The sequence below is a fragment of the Diabrotica virgifera genome, chromosome 3 (genome assembly GCF_917563875.1).
Source record: "Diabrotica virgifera virgifera chromosome 3, PGI_DIABVI_V3a".
In the NCBI taxonomy this organism is placed as follows: domain Eukaryota; kingdom Metazoa; phylum Arthropoda; class Insecta; order Coleoptera; family Chrysomelidae; genus Diabrotica; species Diabrotica virgifera.
The window spans coordinates 151074206-151087689 of NC_065445.1; the positions used below are offsets into that span (position 1 = coordinate 151074206).

Sequence of the window (13484 nt, forward strand, 5' to 3'; positions counted from 1 at the left end):
CGATATTAGTTACAACTGGGGATATTAACGTTATCATGTTGACACTGCTCAGAATTTGGGTTGGCGCTCCGGTTTATTGGATTTATTGGGTGCATTCAGCAGACGCAATCGCTAACTAATCGATTAGTGATTTTCTGCTGAATGCCACATAAATTGTGGCATTCAGTATGTAAATCACAAATCGATTACTAATCGATTAGTTAGCGATTGCGTCTGCTGAATGCACCCATTGGCTACGCAACCAGCGAAACATTTGTTGATAGTCTAAAGACCGCGTCCCACCTAGCCTAAATCGACTAACCAATGAACATTAAGGGCGCGATTACGTCACGAGAGTTTAGTAATTTGAATCATAATATGATTTATCGGTATTTTTTGTATGGAAAATAGTAAAGATAGTTATGAAATAAAGATATTTAGTGGATTATAATACCTAATTATGAAAAACTTTTGATTTTTGTGTGGTCTGGTACCCCTACCACAGTGGGATAGAAATCTTGAGCTTCCCTGGCCCCTTTCGCTTGGAGGTGCTGTGCTAGTAGTCACAAACACGAAACACATCAACAAGTCACGTTCGTAAGAGTTCGTTGCGCATGATTCATTTTCCGTCATTTTGTTTATGATTTTGTCCTGTTTTGTTTTTTTTTTAAAATAGAGGTAATTTTATGACCAGTGATATGGCTAAGACAGATAGACTATTATTGAAATGGAACAACATACAATAATATGTAGAACATGTTGTGTTGGTGGTTGTACCTTCTCCACATCGATTACGTTTTCCAGAGATGAAATGGACATGTTCTTGGAAGGGTTGAAACTTATTCAAAGTAATAAATTAAGTAAGTATACACCACTTTATCTTTACAACAGTTTTCGTGTTTGTTCTAGGCATTTTAAAGAAGATTTTAAGATACATGAGAGTTCGAACAAGAGGAATTACCAAAGGGGCCATCCCAAGCTCATTTTTACCACCACTAGGTAAGAACCACATAGGACAAATAATTCAATTTTAATAGAGCTAAAAGTTAGCCAACACCTATCGAGTAAAGTACATATCCAACAATTAAAATGCTTTGGATCAATCAAATTACAGGAATATGCAAAAGACCTATGCATGAGTTAAAAGAAATGACCAGAGTCAGATATCTTTTTAGACAGACAATATATGACATCACGTCGACCACTACACTCCCTCCTGGGGGTCAGGATTGAAGAGAGAGGTAAGAACTGTACCTCTTAGCAAATATTTTCTGAGACTCAACTGTCTACACTACAATCACAATAAAGATACACTAGAAATAAGCAAGCATGAGGAGCACTCCCAAATTATGATTTGGGAGTGCTCCTTGAACATTCAACGTGTCTTGTTTTGTTTATTTTTATACAGTAGAACCCCGATTATCCAGGTGCGGAATATCTGTGCTGCGGATATCCATGCTATGATTTTCTATTACTCAAATTGCATTTTTGAGGTTTTATCAAAATATCTTCATCGTAAATTACTCAACGGAAACTCTATATGCCGAAAGAGATACTCATAATGATTTATTTTACCTGTTATATTTTTATGATTGGTACATATGCATGTGTATACATACATATCTGTATGTCGGAGGTAAAGGGCACTATGTCCATTTTTGTCAATATTGGGATTATACTGCAGTTATAATGAACTTTTAATTCTCCACACAGAGGTATAAAGCACTCTGTCCTACTTTATAAAATAACAAAGGTAAGCACTTTATAAAAGGTATCATGTCACATTTTATTTAGAGGCAGAGGGCACCATGTGGACATGTAAGCTTATACCTTTGTGCATGATACTATGCCTTTGTGTACATTGCTTTACAAATCCAGTATTAAACAAGCAGGGTAATGTTACACTTTACCCTGTAATGTTTGTCATGAAGGAGAAACAAATTAAAGTTTAACATTGTATAATGCATTTTTAGTAAACATCTAGTACCATGACCCAATAGATCTTGAAGAGGTAAATAGCACTATGTCCACTATATTGTGTTTCAATTTTTTTTATTAAAAATAAATTAAGTTTAGTATCACAATATGTGTTTTAAATAATACAATTTTGAAAGATAATAATCTTAAAAATAAATTAGACAAGGGGTTGTGACATAATGAGTATTAGCATAAGTACATCCTGTAAAATTACGCTTCTCCTGTAAAATTACAAATTTGTGACATAATGCCCTTTACCTCTGGCATACAGATATGTATTATACATAGGAAATACATGTTTGGATTATCTGTGCCACCTCTGGCCTGAGGAGCACGGATAATTGGGGTTCTACTGTATAGTACATTTTTATTGTAATTGTAATGTAGATAGTTGTGTCTCAGATTAGTAAATCTACGTTTTAAAATCATCAAATCTCTTACTTGACTTTTAGTAATTGTGTTCCTAAAATCTGCCTTAGTAATTATATTCCTAAAATCTGTCTTATTTTTAATACAACTATTTTGAAGATATATATACACCGTTCTTACCGTATATACACCGTTCTTAGGCGTCAACGCCCTTCGGTAGGGATCTATGGAGGAGTATCACCAAGCCGCAAGCCCTTAACCCTTGCCGTACCGCTTCTCCATAAGCCGATCAGATGCCAATTTATTCCAGACCAAGCCGTAGACTCTATCGAGTTTTATACTACAGCGTCGGCCTTTTAATAATTTCTTGACCTGGCTGAGGCTTGAACCATCGATCGCAAACCACTATACTTGTCAATCGACTGCGCCTTTGCCAACTGGACCGTCTAGACTGACATTTTGAAGATAATTATTGTAATACTACTATTCCATTATTAGAAATTTTGTTGGGATTTCTCCGCAATATATTACTTATTTGAGTTCATTTCTGATAATAATAAAGGTCCAGATATTTATGTTTTACTCAAATAGATTTATTTATTTGTCATGTTTTATAATTATTGTATTTAAATTTCAGATTATCAGGATGAAAAGGCTACTGAAGAATCTCAATTTATTGACATGCATGGTAATATGTTATAAAGTACTTCCACTCTAACTTTTCCCATGCACGAAATTATTGACGAACTACTATTCATACAAGGTCTCTTTTTAACTCACAGACACTCTGAGAGTAGTACATATCAATGCCACACAACAATGTATGTTTCGCTTTATTTTTTGATATCAACGCATGTGAAAAGTCAGAGTGGAAGAACTATAAAAATATAGAATAGAATAGAATAGAATACTTTATTGGTATAGCTTTACAGCTGCCATCATAAAGATGGATATACACGTCAGATATACAACACAATATAGTCACAGACACATAATCAAATACCTATACATACACTTAAATTTTAGATTTAACATAATGTACATTGATAAATATGAAAATTATTAATATTAGACAGAACTCATAACAGCAATCTAGTTGCTAAGTATTCTTCTACACTGTAGAATGCATGTTTACATAGTATACTTTTCACAACTCTTTTGAATTTCACCGGATGCAAAGATCTAACTTCATTTGGAAGATGATTATATAGCCTGACCCCCACATAATCTGTGGACTTCTCAAATTTGGATAGTTTGTGACCAACAGTAACAAACTGATTGGCATTCCTAGTTGAGTATGCATGTAAATCAGAATTTCTCTTGAATGAATGTAAATTATGCTTAATATACAATATGGATTTCAAGACATATATGGAAGGCAACGGTAAGATATTGTTATTAATGAAAACTTGCTTACAAGTATGCCCAAAAGGAATATTGAAGATAAGTCTAATAATTCTCTTCTGTTTAATAAACACTGTGTCTGATTTTGTGGAATTACCCCATAACGTAACATTATAAGTAAGGTGACAATAAACCAAAGAATAATATACATTAATGAGAGTTTTAATACTGAGTGTTCTCTTCAACTGTACTAAAGCATAGAATGAACAATTTAGTTTCTTATTAACATATTCAACGTGAACATCCCAACTCATAAACTGGTCCAAGAATACACCTAAAAATTTTATGTTTGGAATATTTACAATTTCAGGAATAGACACAACTGGCATATTTCGTTTGCATCTAAAATGTATATACGATGTTTTATCAATATTCAGTTGTAGCAAGTTTTGTGTACACCATGTTTGGAATAATCTGATAACCCTTGACACTCTATTTTGAAGCTCTACGTATGTATGTGCTGATACAATCACAGATGAGTCATCTGCGTACATTACAATGTGGTCATGAGTAATATGATCGGGTAGGTCATTGACAAAAATAAGAAATAGCAGTGGTCCCAACACAGATCCCTGCGGCACTCCTACATCTACACTGAAGATGTCTGACCTTTCCTTGTTTAATTCAACATAGAATTTCCTCTCCAGAAGATATGAGTTCAATAAATTTAACATGTTACCTCTTATTCCGTGGACATACAATTTGTTAAGGACAAATTCAAATTTAAGACTGTCGAATGCTCTGGAAAGATCAAAGAAGATACCCACTACAAGAAGACCATCATCAAGATGCCTATAGACAGATTCCATAAATACTTCAGTAGCCCCCTCTGTTGATCTTCCGGATCGAAAGCCATGCTGTTCTGAACACAGTGCATTATTTTTGTCCAAAAACTGTATGATCCTAGTGTAGTAAGCTCGTTCAAAAATTTTTGAAATTACATTTAACAAAGAAATAGGTCTATAATTATCAATACAAGTGTGATCGGATTTTTTATATACTGGAACAATTTTACTTAATTTTAGGTTTTCAGGAAATTCACCTGTGTTGTATACTAGGTTAATTAAATATGCCAGCGGTTCTGATATAACATCCTTGATGTGTTTGATCATTCTTGTGTTTAATTCATCATTTCCAAAAGAATGTTTATTTTTAAGACCACAAATAATATCAAGAACTTCATCAGATGTTACTGGAAAATAAACAAAACTGTCTATAGTCCACCTATGTGATAAAGTACAGTTTTGAGGGTTATTGTCAAGCCTATTTTTTAGTGCATTATTTTTGTCATTGAAATGGCATGCAAAATATTGAGCTAAATTTTTATCATCTGATATTAGTTTGTCTTCAATTTTGAGTTTAATTTTATTAGTACTTTGCTTTCTCCCTATAGTTTTATTTACTATACTCCACATAGTTTTTTGTTTATTATTACTACTTATAATTTGAAGATAATTGAATTCCCTTTTCTTTTCAGCAATAATATTATTGTATTCCTTCTTGGTAGCTTTATACTCATTCCAGATGTTACTATTATTAGAGTTTTTAGCTTCATTAAATAGGTTTTTTAATTGTTTACTCCTAGCATATATGTCATGATCAACCCAACCTTTACTTTTATGCACGTCCTTACCTATTTTACTTTTAAGGGGACAGTTTGAAGTAATAGCAAAGTTTAAAGTATCCATAAATTCGATAAAAGCGTTATTAATATTACTTTCATTGTATACCTCGTAAAAACCAATCCTCATTAAGTCTTGTTTTAGGATGTCTAAATTATTATCATTTAAACACCTAAAACACTGCTGTTTTATATTAGATTCCATCCTATCCTGATTACGACCTACAACAATGTCAAAAATAATGGCAAGATGGTCACCCATATTGGGTTGATTGACTTGACAAGTATGATTCATAGTGATATTATTAGTAGCAATGTAGTCAATTTTTGTTTTTGTTACTTTATTGTTATTCATGAAAATACGTGTTGGTATATTTGGGATATTAAGAGACAAACCAAACGATTGAAAAAGATCATCTAATCGAAGTTTTTCATTGCTCTGAATTAAGTAGTTGATATTAAAGTCTCCACAGAGATAAATTTTATCAACACGGTTGTGAAAATGACCTAAAATATTAAAACAATTATTTATAAAAGAATCTAGATTGCTGTTAGGCGTTCTGTACACATTAATGACTAGAAATTTACAGTTACTGATTAAAATAGTCACAGCACAACATTCAAAGCTTTCTTCCTCAGAGAATTTACGGCAATCAACGACTGAGACTGCATACTTGTCTGTCCCAGATTTAGATAAAATAAGAGTTCCACCATGTATTTTATTTTTTCTAGTAAAATGGGTTACTAAAGTGTACCCTGGGATATAAATAAGATTAATATTATCCTCATTACACCAGTGCTCCTGAATACATAGAATGTCAGGTTTTTCAGCATTAGAAAAAAGCTCAAGATTTAAAAGTTTGTTTGTTAAACATTGTACATTAACCGAGATTAACTTCAATTTAAAGTCATTTACTATACGTGAAATAGTTGTATTGCTTGAGGACCCACCTAATGCGACAGCGTCCTCCTCATCTTGAAAAACGAGACTAATGCTCCGCTGGGCCAGATTTCTCGCTTCCATGCATTCTTAATTAAGTCTCGTCTAATGGTCACTTTCATGGATGCATATATGTCAGGTTTTTTGGACTGATGGATTTCGCATTTTACGCCATCTAAATGATTTTCCAGGAACTTTTCTAATTGCTCCGGTTTTGTGTCAGGCTTTAGGCGAGTCACATGTAGGTTGATCATTTGTGGAACAGCCTCAATGTTGCAAGGTGACTCGGTACTTCCAACTAAGAACTTCCTCTTTTTTCTATGAGCTACCTGTGTCCACGCACCGTTGCTTGAAGACTCTGAAAGAACCGGAGCATTATTTTCAGTGTTCAACAGATTATGTAAAACAGTTTGAGTTTTGGCTTCTTGCATTGCGGCACTCATTTGTCTTGATGTAATGTATTTTTTTTCATTTGGCACTTCATTTCCAAAGTTTGTCGATGTTGAGGATCGCGCTAGCGTTCCGTCTGCAGGAATTTTAGTCACTACTAATTCAGTTTGTTTACTATTAGTAAGGTCATTAACATTTTGTAGTTGTTTATCATCTTTACCAGGGGAAGTCCAGTTTTTTCTTTTGTCAACGTTAATTACCTTGAATTCAGGTTCTTTAGTTTTTTGTTTTACTTTTTCTTCAAGGAGCTCGTTAGTTCTTTTTAACAATTGATTATTATCAAATAAAATTTTATATTTTTCCTCTTTTTCACTTAAAATTGTTTTTAGAAAATCAATTTCCAACTGTAGGATATGTGCATTTACCTCTTGAGTATGACTTACTGAGTTTCCTTTGGGATTTTCAGATTGTTCACATGTCTCACATACAATTCTAGTATCACATAACTTTATACATTTCTGCTTTTTTCTTGATGAACAAGATAAATGAAAAATACTTCCACATTTTATGCACACTATAACGTTAGTAGTTTTCTGGCAACATTTGAATGCTTTTTAAAATTCTCATCATTTACAGAGAGGAGTAATTTCACGTGCGCATCGTTCGGCGCCATCTTGAATATGTGAATATACCTTACCTACATTCTAAATTGTAATAATTTTGCTTTTCATTCACAGTCATTTATTTCGAGCTTCTGTCATATGTCCTATAATCCATGTATATTAATATTTTACACAGATTAGCTTAGTTTCGAGCATCCATCATAGGAATCTCATATAATATTAATATAATCTGTGTATAATATTAATATACATGAATTATAGGACATATGACAGAAGTTCGAAATAAATGACTGTGAATGAAAAGCCCTATTATTACAATTGAGAATGTAGGTGAGGTATATTTTTATAGTTCTTATAATATTATAATATGTATTATGCTCATATAATGATATTATCCACTGTACTGAAAGGTAAAAATTTTAACCCACAAATCAACTTTTTTCAGGAAGTAGAGAAAACGTTCCACTTAAGTAATTTGGTGAGGAATTAACCTCATCAAAACAAACGTATATATCAATAATTGAACTATAAAGTAATGAAAACAATTATTAGGTTAATTCCTCACCAAATTACAAACGTCTTTTCTACTTCATGAAAAAAGTTGATTTGTGATAAATACAGTAAATCCTCTGTTAACTGAAACATTGCTTAACCGAAATGGGTCAATAGTTACAGTTTCAATAATTACGTCAATAAAAGGTAAATTTTTATATCAAAACAGAAATAATTCAATGTTAATTTGTCAACATTGCTTTCATACAACTAAAATATGCAATTTATTTATTTATTTATACAGGGTGCCTGCTTAACTTGGAACCATATGGGAAACTTTTGTAATATCAATTTTACGAAAAAAAGTCATTCTTTATAAAGTGCTCTGCATAGTCTAAAACCTACGATGCAATCATCAGAAATCAAATTTTGTCAATAATATACAAGGTATGTCAAAAAATATTAATATCGCTCAAGAGCAAACTACCTTTATATTTCAAAATATCAAAAAATTTTATTATGGAAAGTTATTTGTAATTAAAAACCATATTCAAATATGCAATAACAGCCTTCTACATGAAAAAAAAATTCTGAGATTTTCCTAAATTACTGATTCCAAACATCATTTTTATTTATTAGACCTGTAATAACTCTTTTATTAATAATTTTAGGAAAAAAAGTTATTCTTCATAAAAATCTGTGCATGGTCTAAACCTCAAGATGCAACCATCAGTTATCCAAGTTTGTTAATTTTATACGAGGTGTGTCAAATAATATGACTTTAGAAAGAATTCTTTCTATATTCTTTCTAAATTCATAGTATTTGACACACCTCGTATAAAACTAACAAACTTGGAAAACTGATGGTTTTATCTTGAGGTTTAGACCATGCAGAGATTTTTATGAAGAATAAGTTTTTTCCTAAAATTTTTAATAAAAGAGTTATTACATGTCTAATAAATAAAAATGATGTTCGGAATCGGTAATTTAAGAAAATCTCAGAATTTTTTTTTCACGTAGAAGGCTGTTATTGCATATTTGAATATGGTTTTTAATTATAAATAACTTTTCATAATAAAATTTTTTGATATTTTGAAATATAAAGGTAGTTTGCTCTTGAGCGAAATTAATATTTTTTGACATACCTGATGATTGCATCTTAGGTTTTACACTATGCAGAGCACTTTATAAAGAATGACTTTTTTCGTAAAATTGATATTAAAAAAGTTTCCCATATGGTTCCAAGTTACGCAGACACCCTGTATACGGGATTACCCCCATTACAAAACATACAGTATAAAATCAATATGTGTAATATCTACTAAACTAGAGTAAAATAAATCTTAATTACACATTAAACAAAAACGAAATATTAATAGTTATCCATTACACATATTACATCTATTACACAAATCAGTTAAAATAAACAAAAAAGTACTATTCTGTAGTACTTAGTAAAGTATTATTCTGAATTTACATAGTAAAGAAAATATTACAAAATCACCTCATAGTATTTTTTAATGTCAACTGTGACCAAGAATACTATGTAATTTGATATAAGAAGAATACAAAAACACTTATTTTTAACCGAAATTCTTGTTATCTGAAACAGTCTCCCCCCAATTATTTCGGTTAACAGAGGTTTTACTCTATGCAAATGCATATCAAAAGTATTTAAAAATAAAACAAAACATTAAATATAACATTTTTGTTTAATACATTTTTTCTTTACATAAAAACAAATGAAATGACACAAAAACTTATAGATATTGTAATTAAGAATCTAAAACATTATAGTATGAATTTATATTAAATTTTTTCATTAAACATTAGGAGGTCCTAAAGAACAAAAGCGGGATTGTCCACAATTTGAAGATTTTTTGTACTTTTATGATTTTCTTTATGATTTTCTGTTTTTCTGTATACAGTGAGGACGTTTGAGTTGGAATAAATTAATTTTCTCGAGAATGGCTGACTATGGAGATAAATCCGGAAACCTTTTCGAATTATTTCGATGGTCGATTTTTATTTTTAAATTGTAATTTTTTATCATTTATCATAATCCCCGTGACGTCATCCGTCTGGGCGTGATGACGTAATTGACTATTTTTTTAAATGAGAATAGGGGTCGTGTGATAGTTCATTCGAAAGGTTCTCCAATGCTCTATTCACTAATATAAACATTAATATAATTATTTATAATGTCAAACAAATTTTTTTTGAATTAAATTAATTGAGATAAAAAGAAGAATGTTTACAATTTATTTAATTCGAAATAGGTACATTTTACTATTTCCAAAAACAGGAAAAAATGTTTATTTGATAAATAAATATTGTTTATCGCTTAAATTAAATATTAAAGTGCCAACCACCTGCCTTTTGGTAGTTTGAACGTTTAATTTAAGCGAAAAACAATATTTATTTATCAAATAAACATATTTTCTCTGCTTTAGGGCAACAGTAAAATGTATTTTGAATTAAATAAATTGTAAACATTCTTCATTTTGTCTCAATTAATTTATGTAATTAAAAAAAATTTGGGCACACTGTATAAACAATTATGTTAATGTTTATATTAGTGAATATAGAATTGATTAGCCTTTCGAATGAGTTATCACGCGACCCCTATTTCCATTTAAAAAATTCAATGATTACGTTATTATGCTCAGATGGATGGCGTTAGAAATTTCCCACCGAGAAAATTAATTTATTCCAACTCAAATGTCCTCACTGTATAAGTAAAATCGAATTTATAGCATAAAATTTTATGCTTATCATATTTTTTGCCTACATTTTTTACAAAAAGTGTGTCTGCATTTTTTAAATAATTTCAATGTACAGCTAATATTTTCATTTTGTTTTTAGCAAATAAAATTGTGTTTTTCATTTACTGGACTCGTATGAATCTCAATCATTATTTTTATTGTTTTACATATTTCCTTCTTTGCCAACCATTTTCCATCAACTCCCAAATTTAGGTCTCTCACAATTGCTTCATCCTTTTTTATCTTGCGCCATTCTGATCCACTGTTTGCCTGCCACTGTTCTTATGCCATCTACCCATCTCTTTTGAGTCTTCCCATGCTTATTTCGTCTTGCTTGGTCTCTATTCTACAATTCTCTCTATCCACCTGCTATCATTATAATTGACTGTGTGACCAGCCCAACATCATTTCATTTTTTAAATTTCTTCCATGATATCCCTGATACAGTCTCCAATTCGTATGTACAAACTGGTAGTATGCATATACAGTCTCCAATTCGTATGTACAAACTGGTAGTATGCATGTGTTATACAGCTATGTTTATAGAAATGGGGGTGTTGTTTAAAATACATTCTAGTTCACCAAAAGCGGCCCATCCCAGTTGTGTTTTTCTAATTTCAGCATCTGGATTTGGTTTTCACAGTCTGATGACGTGGCCTGTGTATACATAATGTTCAACATTCAGTTAGTTCTTGGACATGTTTCTAATAAAAATATGTTTTCAAATGGTTTAATTATGATCCGTTGATGTTTATGCACCTTTTCCATTTTAATTTCTTAAAAATATCTTCTAGTTGTAGAGTAAGGGGAATAGTTTGGGAGAAATGGTGCCTCCTTATCTCACTCTCTGTTGTAGATAGTTACATAGTTCACTTTTATTATGCATGCTTATATATTTTACTTTTCTCTTTATTATTTAAGTTGATGATTTTATACACATGATGACATTATAATATAGATGAAAAATAAAGCTCATAACATTCACCCTTTCAGTCACCATGTTCGTTTAAATGAACACCAAATTCCCGTTTTTTACATTGAATCACCGTAATCGTCTCTGTACGTTGTACTAGGCTAGGCATAATAATGTTTATGGGTAAAATTTTTTGTTTATAAATCTTTAAAAACATCATATATTTCAACCTCAAAGTTTTAAATGTTTATCTTTGCAAACAAAAACTCATAACTGAAAGGGTTAAGGCGCGCGCGCGCGCACCCCCCCCCCACACACACACACACACACACACACACACACCACACACACACATTTGGGTAATTTGCGCCTAACAAATCGATGATACATCAGTTAAGTGGAGCTGGACTAAAGTGCCTCACACGGTTCAGCAATATTCGGTAAATATTTCATATGAGGGTTCTTTATCCCTGCACTCTCACATGGCAATCATTTTGACGATTCTATAGCGCATCAGCGTGCTGTGGGAGGGGTGGAGGAAAGCCTGGGGAGCATTGGAGCTCGAAGGAGTGGTCCCTGATTTACTCAGACCAATCCTTCTCACCCCAATGAATTGTATGCCTGAATGGCCATATGGGCATGCAAGTCTCTACAGGTGTGTTTACTTTTTGCTTGCTTGCTCGTGAGTAATTCCATTTATCATTTAGTAGGTCAGAGTCAATAGATGCCTAGGCTCAAAATGGGACCCATTTCCATTGAGTATAACGTGGATCCCTGCACAAGGATATACGTGAAGACCAGAATGGTAGCAGTCACGTATAAAATATATCTATGATATGATACTTCTGTAATTCCATACAAATTTTGATTGCTCAAGTAATTTTATAAAGTATTTTACAGAAATAAATAACTTTTTAAGAATATCTGTTTTATTTTTCTGTTTTCAAAAGGACAAAAGTGTTTTAATGTAGTGGAAGACAGATACAGCCATAAAAATAAAAACTTATCCTGTACCAAAACGTATGAGTCTCTCGTCTCTCTAATGATACATTTTTATTTATAATATATAAATGTAAATGTTTTCGGCTGTAAATTAAAAAGTATGTTTTGAATGTGAATGAAAAATAAATGTAGTCGTAAAATAACAAGTAAAAACTTATTTTAGGCCAAAAAATATAAAATATTCTCTCTGACCAAAAATATAGAATAATACACTTATGCATTTTTATATTATAAAAATGCAAAATGTTCTTTATATTGTGTATACTATATTTTTGGCCAAAGAATATATTTTTTGGTATAGAATAAGTTTTATTTGTTAAATTTACGACTATATTTTTCATTCACATTCAAAACATACTTTTTGAATTTACTGCCGAAAATTCAGATACTAATTTTTGAATTTGGCTTCCATACTGGCCCACTCAGTTGGCTATATACCAGCCCATTCACCAGGGGCGCTCTAAACTAAAATTCAGAACATAATTTTTTTATAATGCATAAGTGCATATATTTTTGGTCAGAGAATATATTTTTTGGCATAGAATGTTTTTATTTGTTATTTTACAACTATATTTTTCATTCACATTCAAAACATACTTTTTGAATTTACTGCCAAAAATTCAGATCCTAATTTTTGAATTTGGCGCTCATACTGGCCCACTCAGTTGGCTGTATACCAGCCCACTCACCAGGGGGCGCTCTTAACTAAAATTCAAAACAATTTTTGAATTTGCTGCCTAAATTCTTTTTGATTAAAATGAATAGCCAACGTTCGCAGAAGAAGAAATTTATTGAATTTCCCGCCGGCTGGGTCCATCCACCAGATGGCGCCCGAAACTCTCCCCCAGATGTTAACACGTTGCTTGCACTACTAGAGGTCTGTTCCAACACGACTGAGAACCGTACATGTAACCCATGTAACGATCACCGTCCTGCACAGTAGCATGGAACGTATTATTTCGATCCCATGGAACGATAATTATCTATTAACGAAACGTCAATGTGACGG

The 13484-nt window shown here is 31.8% G+C and overlaps 1 protein-coding gene across 7 annotated transcripts; it reads left to right on the plus strand.

The window, feature by feature from the left end:
- The first annotated feature begins 293 nt into the window (after positions 1 to 293).
- Positions 294 to 12394, plus strand: LOC126882111 (uncharacterized). Of its 7 annotated transcripts, none has more exons than XM_050646957.1 (4): positions 294 to 827; positions 871 to 978; positions 1094 to 1220; positions 12181 to 12394. In XM_050646957.1, exons 1-3 carry the CDS (start codon positions 707 to 709, stop codon positions 1210 to 1212), a joined length of 348 nt encoding a protein of 115 aa, XP_050502914.1. In that variant the 5' UTR covers positions 294 to 706; the 3' UTR covers positions 1213 to 1220; positions 12181 to 12394. The 7 variants fall into 7 exon arrangements, 5 of the variants coding, with proteins under 5 accessions (XP_050502914.1, XP_050502917.1, XP_050502916.1 ...); XM_050646960.1 differs by lacking the exon at positions 1094 to 1220 and adding an exon at positions 2963 to 3013 and having other exon boundaries at positions 299 to 827; positions 12184 to 12394; XM_050646959.1 differs by lacking the exon at positions 1094 to 1220 and adding an exon at positions 2963 to 3013 and having other exon boundaries at positions 304 to 827.
- The last annotated feature ends 1090 nt before the right edge of the window (positions 12395 to 13484 follow it).

Coding starts and splice junctions, on each gene's coding strand:
- LOC126882111 (XM_050646957.1), top strand. CDS start 707: ATGGAACAACATACAATAATATGTAGAACATGTTGTGTTGGTGGTTGT. Junction 828..870: donor AGGGTTGAAACTTATTCAAA/GTAATAAATTAA, acceptor TCTTTACAACAG/TTTTCGTGTTTGTTCTAGGC. Junction 979..1,093: donor CTCATTTTTACCACCACTAG/GTAAGAACCACA, acceptor ATCAAATTACAG/GAATATGCAAAAGACCTATG.